The 26,824-nt window shown below is 35.8% G+C and overlaps 2 protein-coding genes and 2 long non-coding RNA genes across 6 annotated transcripts; 2 read left to right on the top strand and 2 right to left on the bottom strand.

Annotated features, from left to right (window-relative positions):
* The first annotated feature begins 103 nt into the window (after positions 1 to 103).
* LOC149114645 (uncharacterized) lies at positions 104 to 13,112 on the top strand. Its single transcript, XM_089283933.1, has 7 exons — positions 104 to 171; positions 4,572 to 4,689; positions 9,980 to 10,025; positions 10,979 to 11,070; positions 11,191 to 11,244; positions 11,430 to 11,483; positions 12,145 to 13,112. Exons 1-7 carry the CDS (start codon positions 104 to 106, stop codon positions 12,181 to 12,183), a joined length of 471 nt encoding a protein of 156 aa, XP_089140059.1. The 3' UTR covers positions 12,184 to 13,112.
* LOC110068234 (E3 ubiquitin-protein ligase RNF181-like) lies at positions 10,147 to 17,267 on the bottom strand. Of its 2 annotated transcripts, XM_089284098.1 has the most exons (5): positions 17,225 to 17,267; positions 16,655 to 16,687; positions 13,597 to 13,678; positions 13,157 to 13,272; positions 10,147 to 12,507 (listed from the first exon to the last, which is right to left on the bottom strand). In XM_089284098.1, the coding sequence occupies exons 2-5, from the start codon at positions 16,661 to 16,663 to the stop codon at positions 12,466 to 12,468; spliced, it is 249 nt and encodes an 82-aa protein (XP_089140224.1). In that variant the 5' UTR covers positions 16,664 to 16,687; positions 17,225 to 17,267; the 3' UTR covers positions 10,147 to 12,465. The 2 variants fall into 2 exon arrangements, with proteins under 2 accessions (XP_089140224.1, XP_089140225.1); XM_089284099.1 differs by having other exon boundaries at positions 16,655 to 17,260.
* Positions 17,268 to 19,149: 1,882 nt separating this feature from the next.
* Positions 19,150 to 21,196, bottom strand: LOC149114644 (uncharacterized). Of its 2 annotated transcripts, none has more exons than XR_016205851.1 (4): positions 21,107 to 21,196; positions 20,449 to 20,487; positions 20,297 to 20,332; positions 19,150 to 20,095 (listed from the first exon to the last, which is right to left on the bottom strand). It is a non-coding gene; the product is annotated as an uncharacterized LOC149114644 (long non-coding RNA). The 2 variants fall into 2 exon arrangements; XR_016205852.1 differs by lacking the exon at positions 21,107 to 21,196 and adding an exon at positions 20,694 to 20,750 and having other exon boundaries at positions 19,151 to 20,095.
* Positions 21,197 to 22,342: 1,146 nt separating this feature from the next.
* On the top strand, positions 22,343 to 26,100 carry LOC149114643 (uncharacterized). The gene is made up of 2 exons (XR_016205853.1): positions 22,343 to 22,589; positions 24,850 to 26,100. It is a non-coding gene; the product is annotated as an uncharacterized LOC149114643 (long non-coding RNA).
* The last annotated feature ends 724 nt before the right edge of the window (positions 26,101 to 26,824 follow it).

Below are 26,824 nucleotides of genomic sequence, written 5' to 3'. Positions count from 1 at the left end.
TAAAGACAGTGAACCACACCCCTTACAGTGAAGAGACAACACCGAGTAGGACTGGCTGCGTAATAACATCAACTGAACAATTGTGACCATAGCATACAGGTTAATGGATTACAACGGAATGCAAACAGCTGCTTTGGAGATGAAGATTGCAGTTGAGACACCCCTTAGAGAGTATTGTAATTAGCACGATGGTGATAAGACAAGTGCGCCGTCGGTGTGGAGTGAACAAATTCCGACTGAAATTTAAAGATAATTGCAGACAGGAGCGCAAAGAAGTGATAAGGTCGGCAACTCACGTTAAGTTGCAGAGGATTTGGAAGGGTTCTATTATGCCATAGAAGCTGCCACTGAAAATGGATTCAATCCGGAAGACACTTGAAATAGCAAATGCGTAAAGAGGAGTTATAGCGCGCTTTCGAGATTACTTGTTTATCGCGTGAAGATCTAGGGTGATAGAATTCACTGATTAGGTGAATTGTTGTTCAACAGATTTCACCGGGCTTCAAAACAAATTGTAATGAAACTTTGTCCAAACAGCTGAGATATGGATTTCTAATGCTGCTTTGTTTAAGTTTGTCACCCTTCCGTGTAGGTTAAGATGCACTACTTGAAAGGCGGGGAAACTCCGGCGGTGGGCCTTGAAACTATGTACTTCTGTGTTTCTTTACATAATCTAACCATCAGCACCAGTCAGAACACCCGCTCGCCACAGTATCATTTGGTCATTATGTGCAGATAATTGCCAACGAGCCATCCGAGCGAAGATACTCGGATGGCGAGGCGGCAGCAGAATAGAGCCGCGCAAGACTCGGCTATGGCAAGCTGTTTGTAGCAAAATTTAATCCTTGCGATATATGTTTAATCCTTTCAATGACGGTTTTATTTAAAGATAGAAAAAGGCATTCAATCCAATGGTAAATAAAATTTTTGGTTCAATTCAATCTTTTAATTTTCACGATTCAATCCAATACCTGGAATATTGATTCAATGTAATACCTAAAATATTGATTCAATCCAATACCTAAAATATTGATTCAATCCAACACCTGGAATATTGATTCAATCCAATACCTGGAATATTGATTCAATCCAATACCTCGAATATTGGTGCAATCCAATACCTCAAATATTGATGCAATCCAGTACCTCAAATATTGATTCAATCCAATACCTCAAATATTGATGCAATCTTCCTGGGCCGAGCGCGGCCAACAGGAACGAGGGTAACTGAGCACTAGAGAGCACTGTAAAACATGGCGGGCGAAGGAGAACTAAATTTAGAAGTTGAGTTTCCTAAGTTTCTTGCAGACATCTTGGATAAAACGGAAATAATTTTTGAGAACTTTGACTCAGAAGTTGGAATCATGGAAGACCATTTCTTAAAATTCCTGTTGAGGTGCTCGAGGAACTTTGAGGACTAGGATTCATCTGGACAACGATAACAAAGATGATTGGAGTTTGGAGATGGACAATTCACAGAAGATTGACAGAGTATGGCTGAGAAGATATGAGGGGTTTCAACAACTTACCTGATAAGGAACCGAAATCATTCAAGAGTATGGATATAATTTCATTGCAGGTTTCTTTAAGTCCATTGGGTTATGGGTTCAACGGAGAAGAATAAGAGAAAGGTTAGCAAAATTAGATCCCCAAAATACTGTCTAGAGATGGGGTGCGTAAATTCGCTTTGGCATCTGGATGGACATCACTCTCTGATCCTATGGAAAATACTAATTCGGCTGTATAGACGGATTTTCTCGGAGAATAATGTTTTTGAAATGTAGTGCCAACAATAAAGCAGAAACAGTTCTTGAATTGTTTCTGGATGCCGTTAAGAGAGACGGAGAATTTTGGCCTTCGAGAGTACGAGTAGATCGTGGTGTTGAAAACGTTGGTGTGTGCGATACAATGGAGCAGGTTAGAAGAGAGGAGAGGGGCAGCTTCACTGCAGGGCCATCAACACAACCAACGAATTGAAAGATTGTGGAGGGATGTTTCCGTTGTGCTTCCCACTTGTACTTTTACACTTTTCAGTTGTAGTATGGAATTGTCAGGCATCCTGGACATTGATGATTCTGTGCATCTTTCCACCTTACACTTAGTTTTTCAACCAAGGATAAACCTTGCTCTTTGCCAGTTCACTGAAGCTTTCAACCACCAAAATGTAAGAACAGAAAAAAAACTGGTTGCCATACCAAATGTGGCTTAATCATATGATGCAGCCTGAAAACCCCCTTTCAAATGGAAAGTCATTTGATTTTGAATACTATGGTGATGATCCTGATGGTCCAACTCCATTGGACAGTGATAAAAATGTTGTAGTTGAAGAAATTGACCTGGGACAACATGATCCAGTGCAGTCATTTGTATTGGAAAGGCTAGATCCCTTAAGATAATCAAGTCAAATGGGAATAGACATCTTCCAAGAGGCTCTAGAACTAGTGACAGTTAAACTTGGGCAACTGACAATTGCATAATACTACATGTGTGTGGGCTGGGTAAAGGAGATTATGGCCCTTAAAGTATTTTTGCAACTCAATTCACAACAGAAAACGTCACCCTGTATCAAGTAAATTATTTTCTCATCTTCCTTTTCATTGATATACAAACCTGATGTACAGAATGCCTAACTTCTAGAAACACAACTAAACTGAAGAGAAATCAGGGCATTTGATAACTGCCATGTGCACTACTCTGCCTTGTAGATTTTTCAGGTGCTTATCAAAACAGATGTTAAAATATTGCAAGGTTAATTTGTTATCTTATTTTCAAAAGTACCCAGGAGACAAGACTAACCTCTCGGTGCACTGGCGTAATGGCTACTAACAGGACTCATGTCACAAGCCAAAACTAACTTTGCACCAGGCAGCCTTTCTCATACACAGCTTCACTGACTTTTTTATAAGAGTGGTTAATCTTGGACATTTCTTGTTGCATCTAAAATGTTAATAATAATCACTAAGAAAATTTCACTCCCACAAACACGAATCCTGCTTTTCTTGAATATGCTTATGTTCAATCTCTGATGTACTTTTATCAATGTTGCCATTTTCTTTTATCTCCCTTTAATAGTTAAATATTTATCATATGCTTATTAAGGCAATTATTTCCATGAAATCCACTCATAGTTTCCCTGTTTTCATTAGTTTCTATTCTCTTCAGTTTTACTTTGTCAGGATAACTCTCAATTTTGTTTTCATCCAGTAGACCAGTACTCCATTCCATCATGATTGTCACAATGGCTAGTGAAAGTGCAAAATCTACTATTCAAAACTGAAATGTGTGGCTAGTTGGCAGTAGTGTTCGCCTTGAGCCCTAGGTACCCGATAATATTCACAACAAATTGGTGCCATGTTTGTCATAGAATATCAAGAAAAACATCGTTTTTAGGAAAGAAGTACCACATGTGGGTTAAATAATGCAAAACATGAGACAACAACATTGAAAAACTTAAAACACATCCCAATGTTCAATGATTGTTGTCTTGTAAAATGTAAAGGTTGTTATTTCAAAACTAGCTTAAAGCCAGGTTTACACAAGCAGTTTTTATGAGAAACATGTTTGACTGTGCACACGACACAGCAAAAATTTTGTTTACAGTTCAAAGTTTAGTGTGCCAGTAATGATTGGACAGCAGAAATATGCACAATACCAAAGACCAATGTGGTAGCAAAATTTGCCACAGTTTATGTTATTTGCCACAAAAAGCTAGCACACACAGCTTTTAATAAACAAATATGTTTGTCACATAAAAATTGGTTAACTTACATCTAGAAAAGCGGCAGTAATGGAATCTAAATTTTCCGTGTCCCTTGTGTCTCGGTTGTAGCAACGTCTCATTTACCTAAGCAGACTAATGGTTTGATCAAGAACTTCGGCGTGCACTTCTGCAACTTCTGAGTCAAAATTCTCAAAAATTATTTCCGTTTTATCCAAGATGTCTGCAAGAAACTTAGGAAACTAGTTCTCCTTCGCCTGCCATGTTTTCAGTGCTCTCTAGTGCTCAGTTACCCTCGTTCCTGTTGGCCGCGCTTGGCCCAGGAAGATTGCATCAATATTTGAGGTATTGGATTGAATCAATATTTGAGGTATTGGATTGCACCAATATTCGAGGTATTGGATTGAATCAATATTCCAGGTATTGGATTGAATCAATATTTTAGGTATTGGATTGAATCAATATTCCAGATATTGGATTGAATCAATATTTTAGGTATTGGATTGAATCAATATTTTAGGTATTGCATTGAATCAATATTCCAGGTATTGGATTGAATCGTGAAAATTAAAAGATTGAATTGAACCAAAAATTTCATTTACCATTGGATTGAATGCCTTTTTCTATCTTTAAATAAAACCGTTATTTAAAGGATTAAACATATATCGCAAGGATTAAATTTTGCTACAAACGGCTTGCCATACTCGGCTGTAGGCAGAAAAATTCCCGATCGAGCTTCAAAAGGTGTAACCTAATGTAATGTACATTCCCCTGAGACTTTGATTTGCGCCAATTGCAAGGACGGAACTATTGGGACCAATGAAAAGACGTGTAAGATTTTGGTGTGACCAAGTGGTGTGACTGTTGTCAACCAATCAAAATGCGGTAGCGGGCGCACAAGTATTTCTTTGCTGGGTTCTTTTCGTTCCTTCGTGCCTTCTGATCGGTTTTGCAAGCCTTTGTTCGAGAAGGTGATTTGTTTTGGTTGTCTTTTTCGCTTTTGTGTTTATTGAACTGTGAATAATTTCATAGCGTCTCAAACCCAAAGTAAATACAGTTGGCCAAAGTAAATACAGTTGGTCAAGAGACCAAATCGAACCGGCGTGTTCGCCACTGAATTCTTGGTTTTCATGTGACGTAGTCATATTCCAAAATTAGAAATAATCTTTCCTTCTGAGGTTTTAGTTTCATCAGATAAAAGACCCTATAGGAACGGGACGTTTGAAAATGTTTTAGCTCGACAGAGTTCTTCTTTTTGTAATAGAACATTCCAAGCTTTTGCGTTGCGTGACATGAAAATGGCGGCCCGAAAAGACTGTGGCGTAGGTCAAAAGATGAGTTATCGCATTAGTTTTTGCTAAATAAACGGTGTTTGCACTAGAAGAAGCATTTATTTCAATGTTTCGGAGCTCTAGAGTAAAAATTTTCGTTTCAATAGCAAAACTCAACGACAGATGTTTTCGTTTTTTTTACGGCCGCCATGTTTGTGCCCCTCCGAAGGGCACAAACATGGCGTCTCCATACAAAGCTCTATAAATTTGGGTGACACACTTCTGCGAATAACCGGCGAATGAAAAACAGCAGAAACCTGATTCTTGGCGAGGTTGTTTATATAGCAATCATCTATCATATCGCAGATTGCTAAATTTATTTATTGAATGGTTACGATTTTAGTTTTGATCACATTACTAGTGAAAATCGAGAATTGGACTCTTGAACCAGCGTGTTCATCAATCGAACCAGCGTGTTTCCCCTGACTTTGGTCATATTGAACTGAACGTTTAACCGGCCAGCGTGTCTTTACAAAGAAAATATCAAATACAAATTTCCGGGTAAACTGACAGACAATACTCTTTGAATCAGCGTATTCTCATATCGAATCAGTGTGTACTCAAATCGAGTCAAAGTAGTGTAAAGAGAAAACGTGTCAGTCTGTTTATAATTATATCACGGTTCAATTCACACAGTTATCAGGCATTATGCAGTGTTCATTGTACGTATTATTCTCGCTGATATTATATAATGACAGTGTGAATATTGGGGGAAATATGAAGTTTTCCAGTTACTCAAGTTTATATTGTCTTCGACTTAACGATAAGCTTACATATATTGCGATTTATAGGGGAAAATATTTACAACGGAGAATTCCCCACGCTTCGCATGGAAGCTTTAATCCTTGCATTATAACCAACAAAGAAGCAGATATTATAAATGGAAATATAAAAGAGGGTAACATTAAGAATAACAAGGCAACCTCTGCCAGACAACTGTCACTGGAAACAAAATACAATCGAAGGCATTTTATGAATTATTGCTTGACCCATCCAGGCAGGTATTCTTGTGCAGTTGACTCTTTTCTTGAACTCGCTTTTGCTATTTTTAGAGATTCGTTACAACATATTGAGCGTAATGAGTTTTTTGAAACTTTATATGAAGCATGTTTACATTTACAAAATTGTAATGTGGATACAGATATGAGCCTTATTCGAGAACCTGTTTGGTCCTATTTGAGACAGCGTTGCAACTCATTTGCTTCAATGTCTGCACATGCTGTATTTAGTGACATATTTACATTAAACACAGTTGGAACTATGAACCAGCAGTTGGAATCAGTTTTTCTCATACAGCAGAAAAATCGGTCAGTTTGTTCATCCTGCAACAATGAAATTGTCAAAAATACATGTATATTTGTTATTTATATTACTTGCCAAAATTTGGGTCACAGCCTATTTGAAAATTGTGTTTGTGATGCAATACTTCCAAGTAGCAGAGCACTTTCCTGTGATTTGTGTCAACATTATTCTGGGGTTGTTTCAGTGCTGCAACATTTTGTTACACAAAGCTGATTTTATTCTTTCAAAAAGATACTTCATGACATTTCAAACTTTTATATAGCGTTTTGTAAAGCAACAGGAATATGAGAACCAAGTCTTCTCTGCAACCTTGATAGATTCATAACACCTTTTCAACTAAATGATCCTTGCATTGGGAGGGGACCTGAGAAACTCTCAAATGCAAAATACGCATTTTTTTGCTTGTTGGCACTCTATCGATAGGTATACCTAGTTATAGCTTAATCCTTTTAAACGGCTGGTGTTAAATAGGGACTTTAGTTGATTTTATTTTTGGGATAATTTGCGCAACGAATAGTAGATCTAAACTTCAAGGGATTGTTGTCCAAATCAAAAAGCTTTTTAACACTTTCTCGAATTGAATTAGTGGGCCTGTTTTCAACTTATTTTTAAGATGTTCCATTAACTGTCAATTTAATTTTAAAAGAATGAACAACATTTCTCCTGTTAGACATATCTGCAGGCAGTTGACTTTGAAGACAAGTTCTAATGAGGCGTAAACCAAAAAATCTGATATGAAATTGATCCCTGTCAATAACAGCTTGGAAAGAAATAATTGTAAAATAGCTTTGCTGTGTGTAGAGTGTTAACCATGGATGTTGTTATCAAAAGGTGAGTTGTTAGTGTGCAGTTTATAAAATATTGTGCAGTTTTCATTAGGGCGAACAGGACATATATTGCATGATGGAAAATAGCTGAATTGATTGTTATGAGCTAGTACAAGTAGTGTGGAAAGCGTCAGCAATTATTTCAGATCGCGATGAAAGTCGATTGATAACCACACTGCGCGATGCTCACCGGTAAACCGCTTTTAGCCGATTTCAGTTAGATTTCAATGAAATCAAATAAGTAGAGCGGACTTACAAAAAGGGTAACAATGCCGATGATCTAAACAGTGCAATGACAAAGTATTACGCGAAGGAGCGCTCGATCTGTTGAGATGATAAATAAAGGCTGCACTGAACAGGGATTTCTTCACAGAAAACGTGTTGTAGTTATAAGCGGTACTAATGAGCATTTTGTAATAGAAGTTGTAGGTTTTGTCAGGGATGATCAGTATTGCATGTTTGTAATAATGCACTTAACTTTGAATCGAAGATACAAATTGTGATATGACATCATGAATGTGCTACATTAGCAAATTATGGATCTTTAGGAACATGCTATTTTCAAGAAAGTATGGGGTAAGGGGTGGAATGCAACAAACAAAACTTAAAAGTATAAATTTCTCAATCTTTGTTCTGTTTTTGTATGCCATTTATCGTTTTCCCGGGCGGGCACTCTATCCACTGAGCTACGAGAATTCATGGAGAGCAAGGTCATTTAACTGAGTTCATATATGATAGGTGTCCTGCATACTGCTAGGATCAACGCTATCAAATTCATCGTGAGTAGTGATAAGTTAATAAAGATGGTGAATTTTAAGCTCGGTAATGAAATGTGAAGGTGAATTAATCAACATGACACGAGCGTGGGACAAAGAAAAATTCTGAGTCCCCGACAGGAATCGAACCCATGACCTACTGAACACCATCTTTATTAACTTATCAAGTGTAAGAATTGGCGGGGAAAATTCAGGTCACGTGACCCTCGTGACCCCTAGAAAAATACAAGAACTTTCAGGTATATGGACAGTAAGAGTTAAGGTATACTAGAGCTGTATTGTTAATGCTGTTATTCAAAATGTGGAAGCAGTCCATGGAACTAAACCATTAAACTTCCTATAAGTTGGATGGATGCTCCACCCAACTAGTATTGTTTTTTTCAGACTCTGGCGGATGGGGTTGGTAAAAAATGCGGACCCCTTAATCTGGACCCCGTACTGGACAGCGTTCTGGCCCTCCTTATTTTTTCTTATCGAAAATACCAGCTCTATTTAGTCAGTGGGCAGAATGTGAAGAAACAGTGAATTCATGCAGTGTTGTGAGTGATATTATGGAATAATGAGAAGTTTGCCTATTATTTCATTTATGATCAAACAAAAAGTCTCCAACAGTGTTCACAGATTCATTCATTGATCTGCATGTCTTGTTACTTTAACGAATTGCCACTTCCCTTTGATATACACTTCTGTGCTTTGCGGAGGTCGTTAAAAATTTTTCCTTATAAGCTGAACGAGCGCTTCCTGTTAAGGTTATGGTTGAGGCATCAATCCATTCCTTGCAAACTTCACTGATATGGTATAGCAGAAGGATATTAGGAAAAAGTGGAAATAAGCTGTGGTAAGAAAACTGTATGGAACTGTATTTACAATTCACAATTTTAAGTAGAAGATTATGCACTTGTTTGAGCCGGTCTAGGTTCAAGGAAATGCGGACTATAACTGCCACTAACTTTTTTCCGGTAATCTCGTTAGTAGTAATTGATAACTTAGGAGTAAGTTGGTGACTGGTAACTCTATTTGTCAATGTTTTGTTAACTTAAAAGCTAATGTTTAAACAATTGTCAATTGAGTTTAGGGGTCGTACATAGCTATCCGAACAACCCCTCGATACTTCCAATGTTTGGGCTGTCTGCGCTGATCGTACAAAGAAAGAATTTCGTTTATGAGAAGTTTTGGTTTTTTCAGCAGAGAAAGAAAAATGATCTTCAGATAAAAATGTTTGGTCTGTGGGATATTGCTAACTATGCTAAAAGTGTTGCACAGAAATACTAAACGCGATAGAGTGCTGTTAAAGTAAAGTCCTAGTAGCGGGTGTCTGGAAAAGGCGAATAGCAAATAGCGAATAGTTTCGAATACCGAACAGCGAATAGTCTCGAATAGCGAATAGTGCGAATGGTGCGAATAATTGCGAGCAGTCTCTAATAGTAATAGTGGCAAATATTGGCATATAGTAACAAATAGGGTACCCAGTATCTCGCTGCTAACCTTGTAGTGACTTAGGATGGTTTTTTTTTCAGCTAAAAAGCACAGATGCTTATGAGGACAGGTGTTTCTAAACGTAATTTCTTCTGTTTTCACTGCTGCAAAAGTGTAAATACGTTTTTATTAGGTTATCTTTGTGTTTTCTGTTTTGTTAATGTCTGCGATGGACAGCCTACTAGCCTGAGTCCGGAGAAGAAAAGGTAATAAACTCACTGAGATTGTGTTGCTTATCTGGATAATTAATTAACGGTGGATATTAGATCTAAAGCGGTAACTGTTGAGGACTATTCGTCAGTATTTGCTACTTTTCGCGACTGTTCGCCACTATTCGCACTATTTGAGACTATTGGTACTATTCGGAACTATTCGCTATTCGCTACTATTTGCTTTGCTATTTGGGTTTTCAAGACACCCTTTGAGTAGGCGTTTACAAAAAGGACTCCAGTTAGCAGAATAAAGGGAAAGGGATACTAGGCGATGAGTAACTAAATTATAATTAATAACTAAGTGCAATGGGGAACTAAAGCAAACATTCCTTTTCAGAATGGAGAGTTTGACTTTGCAAGAAGACCAGGTGGAGGAGTAAGTGGTAAGTCTTGTTAAGAATGATGAAGGTGCCCTGGCAAACTAACCTTAAGAAAAGGCCAAAAAGATGTGAGCCTGTACAGGGTGAAATAGAACAGAAACATAGAACAGAAAATAAAAAGTGCTTGTATTCATTTCAATTTATTGAGAAACGTTTTCTTAATACTGTTTCAATGAAATAAAAAACACTCTAGTAAAAGCAAGGGATTAATGTTTTGTAGAAGTACTAAGTGTGGCACTATATTACAACCAGCAAAGGGCAAGAACAGTACATGCTAGTTATCTACAATTAGGGGATGAGTAGCTAAATAACAAATTTTTAATTGCAAAATAAAAAAATTCTGATCGATAGTAAAGTTTCTTGTGACTAGCAGTACTATAAACTCAAAACTGTAAGAAAATTAACTTTACTTTGAATTTGTGTTTTAGATTACATCTCACACAAGGTGTTACGATGTAATTAAACATTAAAACACTAATTACTGATAGTTACCAATAAAATAATTCAACAACCATGAAGTAGCTTTAAGCTCAAGTCTAATATTTTCCATGAGTACATTTTGTAAAAAAAAAAAACAAATATCAAAGTAACAAAATTAAGCACTACATCTAAACTGTCATATTTGACAAAAATAATTATTGGCTACATTTCAGGCATTTCAAACAGTCAGAACAGTAATAGACATAGAATACATTACTGTGCACTTGCCATAAGTTGACAAATTAACTATTCTCAACTCCACCACACAAACACAGATGAAATATCAAAAGGACTAGATGTGAAAATAACGTCTGCAAAATTAACTTACTTCATTAATGAAATATTTTAACTTCTATGTATTTTCCAAAACTGCAAAGTTCTAAATATATACCATTTACCATATGCTAAGTAGATGCAACAATTAATAGTGGTTTACTGACACTTACAGCTAAATGATGTCAACATTTATTTTTTAGATAACATCATAGCGGCCGACTACACGTGGACCAAAAATCATGTAATCAATATCACTAACATATTTGATTCTATGGAAAACTTGTGGAAAATGGTAAATATTAAAAAACTTTTTAGTAAATACTTTCAATGTAATCATTTTCTTTTTTCTATACCATGCCATACCCAAATAATCATCACTTTTAATGAACAGTTTGATGCTGTTATACAACAGACTTCAACAGATGATCCTGTACAGAATAAAATTATATCTGGAGAATGCAAAAAGGTAAGAACATTAATTTGTTTAATTCAATCCATTTACTTCAAGAATTAGATACATATCAACTCAAAATGAAAAACACTGCACATTACATATTTTATATTTTTCAATATCAAACAATATTGATACATTAGTTTAGCATATATCAGCTCTCTAGTAAACATGCACTATATTTTATCTATTATCTATAGGCCATTAAGAAACTCTATGAAAAGATCAAAAACCACCATCTGTACTGGGACAAGGTAAATGTACTAGTATATTAGATTGAATTATCTTTTTTCATAACTATGATGCTTTTAAAGACAATGCCTACTTTCGTTAGTACGCACATGTTCTGGACATCAGGCAAGGTATGGTTTAAGCACCACGCATACGCTAGGGTGAACAGTGAAGCAATCAACTATGCTACCTAGTACACGACTAAATTGAGAGCAAAATTTTCCTACTGTGACCAGATCAAGTTTAATGAACTTGTACTAAAACCAGGAATTCCAAAATAGTAGCATATCACTAGGCTGACTTGCTGTTATCTGTTGAAAATTATCCTAAAATTCAACTGTAAACGGTACCTGCAGATGGCATAGTGTGCATGCAAAACGAGTGCGAGATATGCAATTGTTTTACCTAGTGGGGAGGTGACAGGAAAAAATGTAATGGGCACCGTAAAGTTTTAAAAAAAGATCAGTAACGATCGCTGCTGATGGTAACAAAGAAGATGGCAAACAAGAAATGCTAATAAATATAATAATTTGATTTTTGAATTCAACAGACTTTACAAAAAAATGGCATCTTTAAGATCTCATCTGCAACTAAAATTTATACCATTTGGTTCGTTCAGTATAAAACACTGTACTACTATTTGAGTTTGAACAAACCATAATGTAACTTCTTTTCACTTCTTAGGCAGCTGCTACATATACAAGTGAAAGCGACACCATCTAACGGTCAAAAAAAGTGATGGCTGAAAAAAATAGCACTTTACTTCTAATACTTTCATTTTTAACTAACTTCCTAAACTACAATTGAAATTAAATGTACAGTTTTTTTCTGTGATTAATACAATAACTTACATTACATTACATACAAAAATTACCTAGTACTTACAATGTTAACATAACTTACAATTTAACTATACTAACAAAACTTACAATGCCAACATCATTTACAATTTAGTTGTTCCTAACATTATTTACAATAATTATTTACAATAATTTCAGTATTTCTTTATCGGGGTAATTCATCCCAACACATTGGACAAGTGGCGTGCTACAAAGAAAAGAAAGCATCTTTAATCTTAAATACAACTCTCCCCCTTATAGATATTGAATTTGCAGCCATCAGAAATTTTACCCTGTCTAGTACTTCAACTTTTTTTCCACTACATTCCACAAAAAAAGGCCTCTATCAGGAATTTTTAAGAAAACATGCTCCCGCTAGATCAGCGAGACAACACATACTGTATTGACAAAAAAAGTCCAAAGAGTTTAATCAACTTTTATTTGCCACAAAGTTCAGCCTCCCCCCTTCAGTGTGCCTTATCAACACTACTTTCTTTGCATGAATCCTCGCTCAGTGCCAAGGAAACTCAAACTACGTTCAAATAGTCTGTTGATTATCTGCCAAAGGGTTGTATTTTGCCTCATTTGTTTACACGAGAAAGCACAAAATAGACTGTATTTTCCTATCAAGAAAAAAGTTTAAGGCTACAAATAAAACTAACTTAATGGCTCACGGTCAGTCAGTCAGTCAGGAAATGTTACAATTAGAAACTTTACTGTAACAACTCTTCGGATTAACAATTATCTTTATAATTTAATTCTTTGCAATTGAAGACATACCGTGTTGAAATAAATTGCCTGTCTGTTTGTCAATCTGCCTGTCTGTCTATTAATTACGCAAATATTATTGCATTTACCATTTTCAACCATGTGCTGATGCACTTCTCGTGAAATATGTGACTACAAGGTAGTTGATTCACCTCTTCACCCTCCTCAAATTCAATTAGGCAAATGGTACAGGATAACATAAGAGTTGTAGGTAATTTAACCAAAAAATATCAGTGAAATAGTCAAATAAAAACATCCTTCTACAACTTTACTTTTAAAGTACGCAAATTTACCATCAAACGACACAGAAAAAAATTGCTTATTTCACTAACCCATAGAAGTGACCACAGAAATATTGTAAACGCAAACATACAGATCAATCAAGGTTGATAGTACACTTATTTAATAAACACAAAATGACAGGACTGTATCCAGAACTCTTAAATTTTGAAGCAAATTATTAATTGAAAGACGTGAAAAGAGAGAAAAGAATTGCTTCATCATCTCGGTAGACAAAGCCAAGACTCACCCACTTTTTCCCGAGTAATCTTAATTACTTTCAGGGAGGCAATAACCTCTGGCAAAGCTGGACGCAAACCCTCATTGGCGTCCTGGGGATAAACGGTAAAAAAAAAATAAAACACAAGTACATCAGTACAAAAATTAGTGTTAAAGATCTTTCTTGTTTACTCGCCTCAAGTTCGGCCAAACCCATCGAACTCATTGCAATTGGTGGGGCCCGGGAATTCAGTTGCTAAAAACAAGATAAAGAGCTAAGGAAAGGATTGGATGAGTTGTTCTGTTCAAGAGTTCGTTAAGGCAGACTGAAACATATCTCACCGTTCCACCCCCCCCCCCCCCCTACCCCAACTCTTACCCCTCCTCCCTGCCAAGTCTACTCCCTATCCAGCCCTGAGATTGTCACAATTTTTAAGTTATTTATAATTTTCGTAACGGAAATGGAGACGATACGCTGTATATTCCACCACTCAGGTTCTTAAAATAACTGAGGAAAATATGCTGGGTTTGCAATGACATCTGCAAGTGGTTAGATATTCTAGTCTTCTCGGATAAGGACGATAAACCGTAGGCCCCGTCTCCTGCATCTTCACTGTTATGGTCAGCAGGGGACGTTAAAGAACCCACACACTCATCGTAAAGAGCAGGGCACGAAGTTCCCGGTGTTTGTGGTCTGGTCTTTGCCCATTGTGCTGCTGAAATGCTCGGGGACATTAGCTGTTAAAGCTACTCTACAATCCGAGGGTAAATAAAGTATACACACTACTACTTATCTGCTATTTTTTGCATTTCCAGTGTCAATTTTAGTCCTTTTCGGGGACCCAATCGATTTGATGCTCTCTTGCCTCACTCAGGCAAAATATTCCAATACCATAATGAGTACCGCATGCTAAGTTGTTTCGTAAGAACACTTCTTGTCAAATTTCACCAACTACTTGTGACGTTCCAGAAAACTTTGATGACCCTGGCAGTTTACACAGTGAATCGAATCCTTTTAGAAGGTTTTGTTGATCAGACCACCAGGAAATACATCTTCCAAGTGTCACTAGTTTCCACGTGACAAATTACAAATGCCCAGAACTACATTTTCACAATTAAATATTAGAAATTGATACATCTATACTAGGCACAGTGGTTCCCGCCATTTTGATTTTCCCAGTAACCCTTGTGCCGCTAACTGGTTTCCATACTCCAAAGAGACGAGACATCTGTGCCACGAAAATGCGAATTTTCTTACTAAGTGTTCGGGTGATTTCAAATCACCCGATAATAAATTACTGTATTCAAATTTTGGAGAGTATTAGTTTGGCAATTTGTCCTCTTTCTGGTTTTTTGTTACTCGCGTGAGAACGAGTAGCTCACGTGAGCTCGTGTAGACTTTAGTCACGGGGCCAAACTAAGGCACGTGTTCCAAACAGTAGTCTGGCGGCCATGTTTACTGAGAGTTGATCGCAAGGATTATGTTAGCTTTCGATAGTAACAGTAGTAACAGTAGCGTAGCCAACGTAAAGTGTATAAGATAATGTGAATAGCTGGCTTTATCAAATGAACGAAAAGGATAGATAAACTTTACTTTGTAAGTTGGTTGTTCAATTACGAAATTCACAAGTTTACAGTTGGTCTGAGTTGGTCGAATGTGGAATCAAATGCAAATAATGATTTTTGCTGGAGAAATGAGCCACTTTTGTCACTTTTTTACACTGGGTAAGTAAAGTATTTAAAGTGTAGACTCAGTTCGGTTCAATTAAATTTGTATGACAATATTTTTACTGCTCAGTGTAAAAGTGACTAGAAAGAATTAAGCCTTAACCCAGAAATATCTTTCTGTTTTTTGCTTTTCTTGTTAATGATTTGGAACACCTCTCACTGTTGTTGTTTATTAATTATAGACTGTAAGTCTTTGGAAGATTGGATTCAATAATATGGTACAAAATTAAAAAGCTTAAATGAAATTATTGGAGTATAGTCATTTGTTATACCTTTCCATATTTAATATATTTTGTGATGATAACACAGAGTGTCATCATTTTTATTAATTCTTTCACAATGAAATACACGGAAAAAAAATAATAATAAAACTTAACAGAAATAAAAAGGCATCTGTGAGACAGTATACATGAGATTGTCATTTCTATTTAATTATTGTCCACATGTAGAAATTATTCCTGCTAACATTAGGGGCTAGAGAGGTGCAGGACTATAATAATATTAGATTTTTTATGTATAAGGCAACTACGACTATGAGGCATAATACAGTAATTGTTGGGTTCTTGTCCTCTTAAAGGACCCTAGTCAGTCCTTGCTATTTTTGAGGCCATCAATGTTATTGATGTTACAGGTGAAGTCTTGTTGCTTTACTGTAAGTTGTGTTCCTGATAGTATGTCCCTTTATCTTTAGTAGTTTCACAGTGATTTTCTTTGCTTTAACATGCTATGAATAAAACATAAAAGCCAACCTCTTGTATGTAAACAAAACAAAGGTGTGGTTGACTAGGATCCTTTAAGGAGGAGGGGGGTTTAGGTGGCTCCAATACATTGGGAACAAGTCTTTTAAAAAAATCAAAGGCACACCTATTGAGGTTACCTCTGGTGCACCCTGCACCCTGCCCCTCCTGTTCTGTAACCATTACGCATTTATACATTTGGGTGAGGAGAGACACTATAAGAGTGCAAACAAAATGCCATGATCTCCAATAGGGGTCCATTGCACCAACGATTGGGTCATCATCCCTCCTTCTTCATAGGGTTAGAGTGCAGTTTATCCAAACGTGACAGTTACAAGTTTGATAACTTTCTACAGGGGCAATTTGAGTGTGTTGAAACCTTTTTAACATTGCATAACCATTAGCAACTTAAGGCGACTTAGGAAGACTCAAGGCGACTTAAGACGAGTTAAGGTTACTTTAAGCGACTTAAGGTCCCAGCGTAGGCCTTCATAACCTCCTTTGTTTATGTTGATATAATCAGCTTTGTTACTGTTGGATGTTACCCTCTCCAATAAAATCAACTCACTCACTCATTGCCTCACTTACTCAATTTAAGCATTGTAATTTCAAATAAATACTTACATTCCTCATTGTAACTTTCAGGATTCACCGAGTCTGTAATTATAGACAAAATTGTTTCTTTTTTTAATAACAGATTGCTTTGGTCTTTTTTTAGCTTGAAAAATCTTCTAGTCAAGATTAATTGTTGTCATGCAAGTCATATTAAATGATGCCAATCATAAACCATTTACACAAGAAAGCTGTACAGTCACAAATATAATACCACAAAATTTTGCAGTTCTTGGAAAATTTGGCTTTTATTGTCAATGCTTGCAAAGTTTTGGTGCGTTTGGTTGCTTGTACTTCAGAATATTCTCATATGTGCTTAACAGCTTCATTTGGGAAAGTGCTTGTTGCTCAGAAAGCCAAGTTTCGTCAGTGTTTGTGCTTTCTGAAAAAAGTTTTTGATATGCTTGGCCAGAACATTTGATTCCTTTACATACTCCTTTGTTGGTGGTTGAATCACAATTAGAGAAACTGTTTCAATTTGGAATAGCATTACTATGGGTGTAAAATGGGTATAAAATTTTCTACATGTACAAGATAACAGTTTCATAACTTAATTTTCAAAAAGAATATTAAAGGTCTTACAAAAGTTGATGATGGCTGGCTGTAGTTGTTCATCTTGACCTGTAATATTGAGAAGATCATTAAAAAGAGATTGGTTATCGGTTGAAGGGTGGCTTTGTTATTCCATTTACTAGGGGAGGGAGGGATATGTTGAAATTCTCTTTGTTTTCCCCTTTGTACAACATACTCTCTTACTCTGTTTTAGTTTGTCATTCATTACTTGGTGACTGTTGAAGGTATATTATTTAAAATATAATGCTTTTTATCCAAGCATAAGAATGAGTCACAACAGCTATTAATTTGCACCAACTATCTTTCTGCAATATAATGACAGGATCTTTGCTGTGAGACTAAGCGATGCATTGCTGTTTAAAGGTTATTTGATTATAAAGTGTAATTGATTCTTATTTATATTTACCTCGTATCCTAGTAATGTGTTGCTGCAGAGAATACTTATACTCTACTGTTGAAGGATAGTTTTCATTTTAATTGTCTTTTTTGTGTCTCTGTAAATTGAATCTTTAAATATAAGGTAGAAAAAGTCTCATAAGTGACACCTTGCTTTATCTAGTAGAGGCAGTGTATTGTTCTCCTTCACTCGTGATATTGAGAAGATCATTAAAAAGAGACTGGTTATTAGTTGATGGGGTGGCTTTGTTAATGCAATTATCAGGGGGAGGGGTGCATGTTGAAATTTTCTTTATTTTTCCCTTTGTACATCAATATTCTGTTACTCTGTTTTCATTTGTCACTCATTACTTGGTTACTGTTGAATGTATATAATTTAAATATATTTGCTTTTACTCTAGCATAAGAATCAGTGACGAACAGCTATTTGTACTAACTCTCTTTCCCTCAATATAGTGAGGAGTTCTAATTGCTGTGGGATCAATTGATGCATTGTTTTTTAAAAGTTGTTTGATTGTGTAATTAATTCTTATTTATTTTGACCTCATATCTTAAGTAATGTGGTGCTATAGAGAATATTTATATTCTACCCTTGAAGAATAGTTTTCATTTTAATTGTCTTTTTTGTGTCTCTATAAATTGAGTCTTTAAATATAAGATAGAGAAAGTATAATCATGACTGAAGGCTAGCTTGCTCTCCAGCAAAGGCAGTGTGTTGCTATTTCTTGTCTTATTACAGTAAAGTACATAGTAAAGAGGTGCAGTCAACAGAAGTCCAGACAATAGTCTAAAGGAATAGTTTTAGCTCCTACATGTACTTAATTGGACAAAATGTCCATATACTCTTTCCACAGAAGGAATTGGAAATTCCAGAGGGTGAAAGGGTTTACAAACACTCAAAACTTTAAGGAAACGTATAAAGCTTAATTAGAATTTCTAGAAGGTGGGGGGTTTTCTGAAAAATTCTTTCTGTAGTGAAATTTGAATAATCTATGGAACTACACATTATGATTTTGCTTTTGCCTGTGGTATGTCATAGGAACAAGTTGGTTTTAAGGCACATCATTTAAGTGCCTGCATTTTAACAAAGAAAACTTCACAAAGCCAATTGAATGAAAGGTTTTAAGTTTGCTTTATTACAAGAAAATATAAGATGAGATATGGCTGATTTTATTGACTTGATTTTAATTTCACTTGCCACTTAAATATTCAATTATGAGCACATTGCCTTTAATAAGACTGCATAGTGTCAGCAGGAAGAAACACTATTAACAAGGGCTCTGAGCTTCAAATAAGTGATCAGCCAGCCCTCATTACATTAAAAAAAAAAAAAAAATGATAAAGTGCACAAGAGGAGTATTGGGATTACGAATTATGAGATTAAAATTTGCTAAGTAGCAATAACAAGAGTAAACGTTTGTTAGAATTTTAGACAAACTTTCCATGAACACTTAGACTTCTGTTTTAATAAATCTTCATGCATACCATGTTTTGTGAAAAATTAGTTTACTACATGTTGAAAAACGTGACATTTTAATTACTGCCTAGTTTCAAATAACGCAATGGAGGAGGTACTGACTGTGATCATGGAGGCAGTGCTTTTAAAATGAGGGCGTTTGATTTACACTTTGATAAGCTTGACCTTTGCAAATTTTGTTGTTGCCAACTTTCCCCATCGATTCCAAGTAGAAAATATATATCAATGTGTGTATGGAGATTATTGCAACTTTCATTTCTATTTTTCTTGACTGGTATTTTTTTGCCATCAACTCGCAATTTGGATTATAGACGGTAGTATTCTGTATCTAGCAGAACATATCGGCGTTAAGTTGCGATTCAAACTTCTTTTCTTTGCCTTTCTCTCTTTTCGCAAGAGTTTTTGTACCAATCTCAGTTCGCAAGCGAACATTTGCGCGGTTTCGGTTCCTAAGCCTAAATGAGATACTTTACCGAAAATCAATCTTACTGCGAAGGCCTGGAAGAAAGCAGTACCGGAACTTTAAATGTACACGGTAGGTTTTTACGAGAAGAACAAATTAAGGCGCAAAGTTGAAGCCAGATTTCTTTTTCACTTTCTAAACAATTAAAGCCAAAAAAAACTTAAGAATATGAAAACAAATAAAACTAAGATTACAGTGATTAATTTGGTTGGAGAATAGTTTTAGTGATTACATGTAGCATGCGCTCAAATATAAAGCACAAAACAATTTCAAGAAATCTTATCTTTTCTCAATCAGGCGGCAACCAGCTAATCTAATTATTCCTGTATAAGTTGTAAAGTAACTTGAAAACAAATGTAGCAAAGCAAATAAATAATTGGAACTATCCAATGCAATTGAGTCTAAAAAGTTCATAGGGCGAAAATAACTTTGCGATTATAATTACAATTGTTTATTCGTAATAGGGCAATCGAATTTTTATATCAAGAAAGCAGTTTAAAATATAATAAAAAGGAATACTTACGATCATCCAATGGCGCAAAAACTAAAATAAAATGTGAAAAGAAATAAAAGTGAGATTAAGGGAACTTGACATGTACCAAAATAAAGGCAAAATGATATCTGGTTCTTATGTAATCTTGGCGCGAGAAAACTGATGTTATAAACTCCTTACAAGGTTTTTCAAAACGCAGCTTGAAAACAAAAAAAAAGTAAGTTTGTAAGAATATAAATAATATGTACTTACAAGTGCTTTCTTCCGCAATGGGAACTTCGTGCGGCACTGAAAAGTTTCATAGAGATAAAGGTTTTAACTTTGAGATGATTGTTGAGCAATCAAATCTTCACGTAAGTAAAGCAAAGAAGTTTAAAATAGAAAACTAAAGATAAAATACGTACACTCGTCTGAATTAATCTTTATGTTGATTTGCTGTTGATCTAGAAGACAAATATACATTTTAACACCATTAGAAATTATCTTGGCTAACGGAGCAACATCGGTATTCTAACGACGATTGTCATATTTAGAGACAAAGTAATACAGTTTACTTCATTAAAGTGCCCTAGTGCGAAGAAACTTTAAATTTGCGCTGTATTCATTTTGCGAGGTGTATATTTCTTGACGAAGGCAGCTTTAAACTTACCCATCTTAATAAAACGTAGAAAAACAATTAACTGAACTTGCAGCGCAATGTTACATTGGCGCAAAACAAGCAGGGTGTCGGCGTTTTATACAAGAATCGCTAACGATGTCATTGTGTTGCATAATAAGACGTTATTGGTTCTGAGACGTTTGAGTGACAAAAATGTAGATTGGCTATTGCGTTTGCTCTTTGGCTTGGGGCGGGGCTAAAAAAGCACCCTGGGGCCGAGATTGGAGATAATCCCTTTGCAGAACACACGACTTTATCAATCATAAAAATCAAGTAATTGAATTATCCACTACGGATCTACCGTACAACTATTTCAAAATTTTAGCTTGAGTTTCAATTCAAACGCAAAGACAAGTCTCCTGTCTTATAATATATCAAAGTTACAAAAAAGAGGAAAACTTTACCTTTAGAACCATGTAAAGAACAGGCAAGTAACGCCAACAGAAAGAGATGGTTGCTTAGCGTTTCCATTTTGTATTACCCGTGTCAACCAATTTCACTGGATGACTGAAAATTAAAACCTACAAAGGCATCTTTATATCCAATTTGGCAACAGTGAACAGCAACCTTATTGGCTTATGGTTTGATAAATATTGCAAAATTTTTCATTGATAGCAAAGTGAGTGCTGATTGTCCTCCACTTATTTTGTTTACCTTATCTTTTTGAGATCATTTCGCTATGTTAACAATGCATTTTTCTCTTCATTGCATTTGAATCTAAATTTGTTATCAGTTCCCAGAGTGGTTACTGATGTTTTTTAAAGTTATTTTAACTTTGTTTTTGGCGCTGTTTTCCAAGTATATATGTTATCTTTGAATGCATTAGTTAGGCTCCATTGGAAAATTTTTACTATTTTCTTTTTCCGTCTACTTTTTCTTGATAACATAACTACATAACCGGCAACACGTTTTGTCAAGGCAACAATTTTCATATTCTTATCTTTATCTTTCTTGATCTTGTTGTTCAGTACAGCATCAGTATAGGTCTGTCGTGCATTGCTCTATCGGCTGTGTATTATTTTTGTGTGCTAACACCTCTTCTCGGTTGTCTGGTGATCTCTTCTGTTTTCCAGTAAACGTATTAGCACGCTTGTTTTTGTTTTTTTTTTTTTTCTAACTAGGTGTGCACCCTATGATGGTCGCTATCAGGATGTAATAAAAATATGCCTTTTTTCCTTTTTTTATACTTTCTCTTAACCACATTTCTTACTTCTTAAGAATAACAATTTTAAGGAAATTTATCCTTTAATCTAGCAGATCTAAAATGACGCAAGTATTCCTTGTATCTTATCTACTGTATGCGCCATTGTCTGGTTTTGTATGTACATCGTATTTCCTTTTAAGGAGTTGTTTATGCACTTGTTCAAACATGCAGCCTACATGTTCTGTTTCTCCATTGCGTCTTCGCATGTCTCCATTTCTATCTGTAAACACTTTGCTATGTCCTTATGTGCAGTCAAGGACTGTTATAACAGAACTGTATTTTTTTATACTCAAGCTTTATTTCATTATCTTGAGGCAGATGTACTTTGCTACGAAATAACAAGTTTTCAAAACCTCCCCTGTTGATACCATCTCGTTTCAAATGGGACGGGTTGTTATCAGGCCAACTGACCACTTTGACATAGCTATAATTATTACTCCGGCCCAGGCCCTCAGGGCCAGGGCAGGAGTTGAAAATTCGGCTTGATCTGTAGTCGTCGCCAGAATTCTGCATTCTTGCGCAATAGTGTGACGTAATCCCAGGGCGCTTTGCTGGCGAGCTTTTCCACGGACCTATCACGTGCTCAACGTGACAGGCCACGCTCGTGCAAAAAGTTGTGGAAAAGTACTGGCGGAAAAGATCGGTGGAATACTGTTTACTGGCGAGCGAACACTTTTGTAGAGGTAAGCTCAAGTGTTGTGTTTTCTTTGTTATGATTTTGAGTTGTGCTGTAGCTTTTCTCAAACACTGCAACATTCTAGCCCTCATATCGGCCGAATACAAATAAAAGTTGAATGCCAGTGAGATACCTTGAATGCCAAACTTATGAAAGTACACTGAATGCCTGCGCAAAAATCGATTGCACTAAAATGTACCACTCAGAACCTGAATGCCAGAATTCCTATGTAAACAAGTTAGAAGTGAATAATGACCGTAATTATTCTTGCTCAGAACTTGGCAAAGACAAGTCTATTTCAATAAAGGACTGTAGATCTCGATATGCTGAGTTTATTTATTATCATCGTGTTAAGGCTAGCTGCCATATAGTTCGATGTGATCGTGAACCAAGCAGAATTTCAGTGAAACGGCTTACTCGTGTTCTACAAAAAAGCAGGAAAATAAGAAGGTTAATTGAAAAACACGTTATCAGGAATGTACCACGGTCATCTCGAATTCATCTTTATACTACATTTAGAAGTGCTCGTTCAACTGTTGATTACAGTTATAACACCGTTCAATGCAGATCTTCTCATAAGGTTAAACTAAGAAAAAAGCGAGTTTTCTCCGTGGGAATGAAATCTCATCTTGCTGTAGCATCACGCAGAGGAAATCGTAAGACTGCTAACCTGAAGTTTAAGCTGAAAGGAAACGGTAGATTTCCAAATGCATCAAGTAAAGATATTTCAACAGAATCACGGGTTTATAAGAATTTGAATCACAGAGTCAACTATTGCCAATCAAGCCTTTGTACGGATATAGAAAAAAATCCAGGGCCAGTTTCAGTTGTTCCTTCTCAAACACTCCATGCACCATATTGTCAAGGTAATGTTGCAGTGTTTGGTCAAAATGCTGGACAGCAATGTGTAGCCATGTCTTTATGTAGTCTAATATATAACAACAAGAATTCAATTACTTCTGCAGAAGACTTGGTTGAAATTATGAACATTGGTAATGAACTGTATTCTAGTCTATCAAGAATATCCAGAAACTCTTTTTTGATGTTAACAGAGTTACCAACAATGATTACAGTGTTCGACACTAATTACAAGCTGCAGTATAGTGAAAGTTATACTTGCAGGCTACATGCAAACAGCAATAATTATTATTCAATTGAAGACTTTCCTTACTCCATGCCCCTGGATAGGGCTTTGCACACTTTACTAGCAGAAACCTATAACTCATTCCTGTTGACAATAGAGAATACTACTGTAGCAATTTATCATACTTTAGATGGTACATTTAAAGTATTTGATTCCCATGCTAGAGATTCATTTGGTATGGCCCATCCTCAAGGAACATGTGTATTGTTGCATGCCCAGGGAATGAATAAATTAGTGGAATACTTTCAGACTTCATATACTGTTGATGCCATATTTGAGCTTAAAGGTTTACACATTTCTGTATCAGAAAATGAAGTTGTTCATAATGATAATGAGCCATTCTCATCCAATGATCAAAATGTGACCTGTCAAACAGCTGCAGTTAATGCAGATGTTACTATGGAAACTAATGCAAAAAAGAACTGTGCGATATGTTTTTATTGTATCTGTTTTTCAATTATCAAACCATGTAGTAATTGGAAGTCAGTTACATTAGAAGCTGTTGTTGAACGTGGAAATATATTTTACAAAGAAAACCTTGACATCAGTAACCAGCCCACAATTAATGAGTTACCAAGTAGGCTTAAGATCTATGACGCTGATGTAGATGTGGAATATAGTTCAAAACACCAAGGAATCCTTTCATGTGGTTCTTTGTCCACCAAACTAGTCCTTCAGAGGTTAATTTTAGAAAACAAAAACATGAATACTGGATTTCTTCTATGGATCTCTGGTTACTGTGTATGTTGTGTTTTTTGCCATTCTGGCCGTGGTACCACTAAAACAAAGAAGACAAAATATTTTGTAATGGAATTCCATGAAAATCAAGGACTTCAATTATTTGAAGACAATGATGTAGATTCCCTTATTCAAACATTGGGCAATATTATAACAAACAAATTCAACTGTCATGAAGTAGAGTACTGTATTCAATTTTTATTGTGTACATCCCAATTAACTAATACTGGAAGGCAAAGAATTAGGAAAAAGCATATGTCAACTTCACAGAAAGTACCCCCTTCCAAGATGATTTATTACCATACACTGACTGTCACCAGATTATGATATATAACAAGAACCATTTCAGTTCATTCCTCAATCCCAACATTTTATTAATTTTCAGGTCATTCAGCATCTCTTTAATTGGCAAACTCCCAAAATAAAGCCCACAGAGCAAGATGTCATCAACCTTCTCAATACAAAGTACATCTTACGACTGGATCTACACCAGCTAAAGAAACACAAGGTGATTCCCAAGAACAAGAGTCACCATCAAAGAAAGTAAAAACACAGTAAAAGACTTGGAGTGACAAGACACTTAGTGGCCTCATAAACTCTTTATTGTTGTCTTAAGTGATACAACCTTCACAAAAATGACAAAATCACTTTGAAAAATTGTTGCAAAAACAAAGTACTACCGTGTTCTAGTTAATGTTTTACCATGTTTTAGTTCTTGCTGTGTCAGAAATTTAAAACTCTGATGGTGGAACCTTCACCAAAGCACTACCATGTTCTAGTTAATGTTTTGCCATGTTTTAGTTCTTGCTGTGTCAGAAATTTAAAACTCTGATGGTGGAACCTTCACACAGTCACAAGATCACTTTGAAAAGTACCACCATGTTGTAGTTAATGTTTAGCATGCTTTAGATAATGTTGGACCACACATTATGACATTTACAATACTGGTCTTAATAATTGTTGTTCCAAATACACAGTCACAAAATCATTTTCAAACATTGCCAAAACACAGTACTACCATGTACTAGTTAGTGTGTTTTAATATTAATATTTTGGTAAATGCTTGACTACATTTTATCATGTTTTAGTTAATGTTGTACAAGAGATTTAAAGTGGCAAATAAGCCCATTTTATTTCCACCATACAAGAACAATATTAGCCTTCCTAATATTATTCTTATTATACCGCTCTTAGTTTTCGTAGAATCTGTTTCGTTGTTGTTCCCGGACAATTTTACATAGTTTCCTGCCTTCTACTTATCACCATGTTGACTTATTTTCTATAAGGAAAATAAAACTGTTAGTTAATAATAAGAAAACATTTGTATTTTATTAGGGGAATGCAGGGAAAGAAACACTAACAATTATGCAGCTTTTGTAATTACCTTCACAACCTAAACCTAAAACAGAGTGGTTCATGGTTCGGCGCATGTGCACCCTCATTAGATTTATGGATTGAAAAACCCCTAGTCAGATGTACTTCAGTAATCACATATTATGATTAGTCCAAACCAAACATTTCCTTTACCATATTGAAAACTCAAAATTCAATTATACGTGTATCATAAAGCCAGCACTTTGCTCAGCTATCTGTACCACACCAGTTCATCACAGGTAAACCCCCGCCCCACCCACCCATTTATAATCCAGAACAGGAAGAGCCAAATATAAGAGCCCAACAAGAAAAAAAAAGTTATCTTCCAATTCCAACCCAAATCCTAAAATAGCCCAACTGAATGCCCAACAGCCCATTGTTTATTCTAAAGCATACGTACATATCATTTTGGCATAAATCAACCCCCCAACATCGATCTCAAACGCGAAACCTACATACCCCTAAAATGGCCGGAGTGTACGCCCAACAGGCGTCTTGTTCATTTTTAAAATAAGTAGATTTTTCGGCAACTTTCAAAGTCCAGTTATATGTAGAAAAGTCTATTTTTCTGTGGGGACTATAACCAAGGCTGTCCGCATGTTTCTATGATGTTGATTTATAGGTCTTTTTTACTTCTTTGTTCTCTGGGAAAATGACTTTTTGCACACTCTTTTAAAGAGCGCATTTGGGGAAAAAAAGACATTTTGTGATATACCTCTTTCAGTTATTGTTGCAATTGTATGTTGCCTATTGTTCAAAAAATTAGTTCTTATCTCTATGTCACTAAACTGTGGCTAGTATTGTTTATCCATCAATTAATGCAATTGACCACACAAGAACTTCTTGTTCTTACTGAGGTCCCTTTATTTTCTACACTGTGACAGGGATGTTTGCGAAAAAAAAAAAACAGTTGAGAGCAAGGAAGATAACATCAAAGTGAAATAAAGCATTATATATCTTATTCGCCGGGCAGGCTTCATTTATCG

Source organism: Orbicella faveolata, unplaced genomic scaffold, assembly GCF_042242905.1.
Source record: "Orbicella faveolata isolate gen_17 unplaced genomic scaffold, um_ofav_v1 contig_13, whole genome shotgun sequence".
NCBI classification, from domain to species: domain Eukaryota; kingdom Metazoa; phylum Cnidaria; class Anthozoa; order Scleractinia; family Merulinidae; genus Orbicella; species Orbicella faveolata.
Note: the sequence above shows the minus strand (reverse complement) of the source record. Positions and strands in the feature narration are given on the sequence as shown.

What these genes read in the sequence shown, in the direction of transcription:
- LOC149114645 (XM_089283933.1), top strand. Translation starts at nt 104, where the DNA reads ATGGATTACAACGGAATGCAAACAGCTGCTTTGGAGATGAAGATTGCA. An exon ending in TGGAAAACTTGTGGAAAATG is followed by an intron (nt 11,071 to 11,190) that starts GTAAATATTAAA and finishes GTTATACAACAG; the next exon opens with ACTTCAACAGATGATCCTGT. An exon ending in TATCTGGAGAATGCAAAAAG is followed by an intron (nt 11,245 to 11,429) that starts GTAAGAACATTA and finishes TATTATCTATAG; the next exon opens with GCCATTAAGAAACTCTATGA.
- LOC110068234 (XM_089284098.1), bottom strand. An exon ending in GATTACTCGGGAAAAAGTGG is followed by an intron (nt 13,273 to 13,596) that starts GTGAGTCTTGGC and finishes AATTACCTACAA; the next exon opens with CTCTTATGTTATCCTGTACC. An exon ending in TCAGCACATGGTTGAAAATG is followed by an intron (nt 12,508 to 13,156) that starts GTAAATGCAATA and finishes TTTTCTTTGTAG; the next exon opens with CACGCCACTTGTCCAATGTG.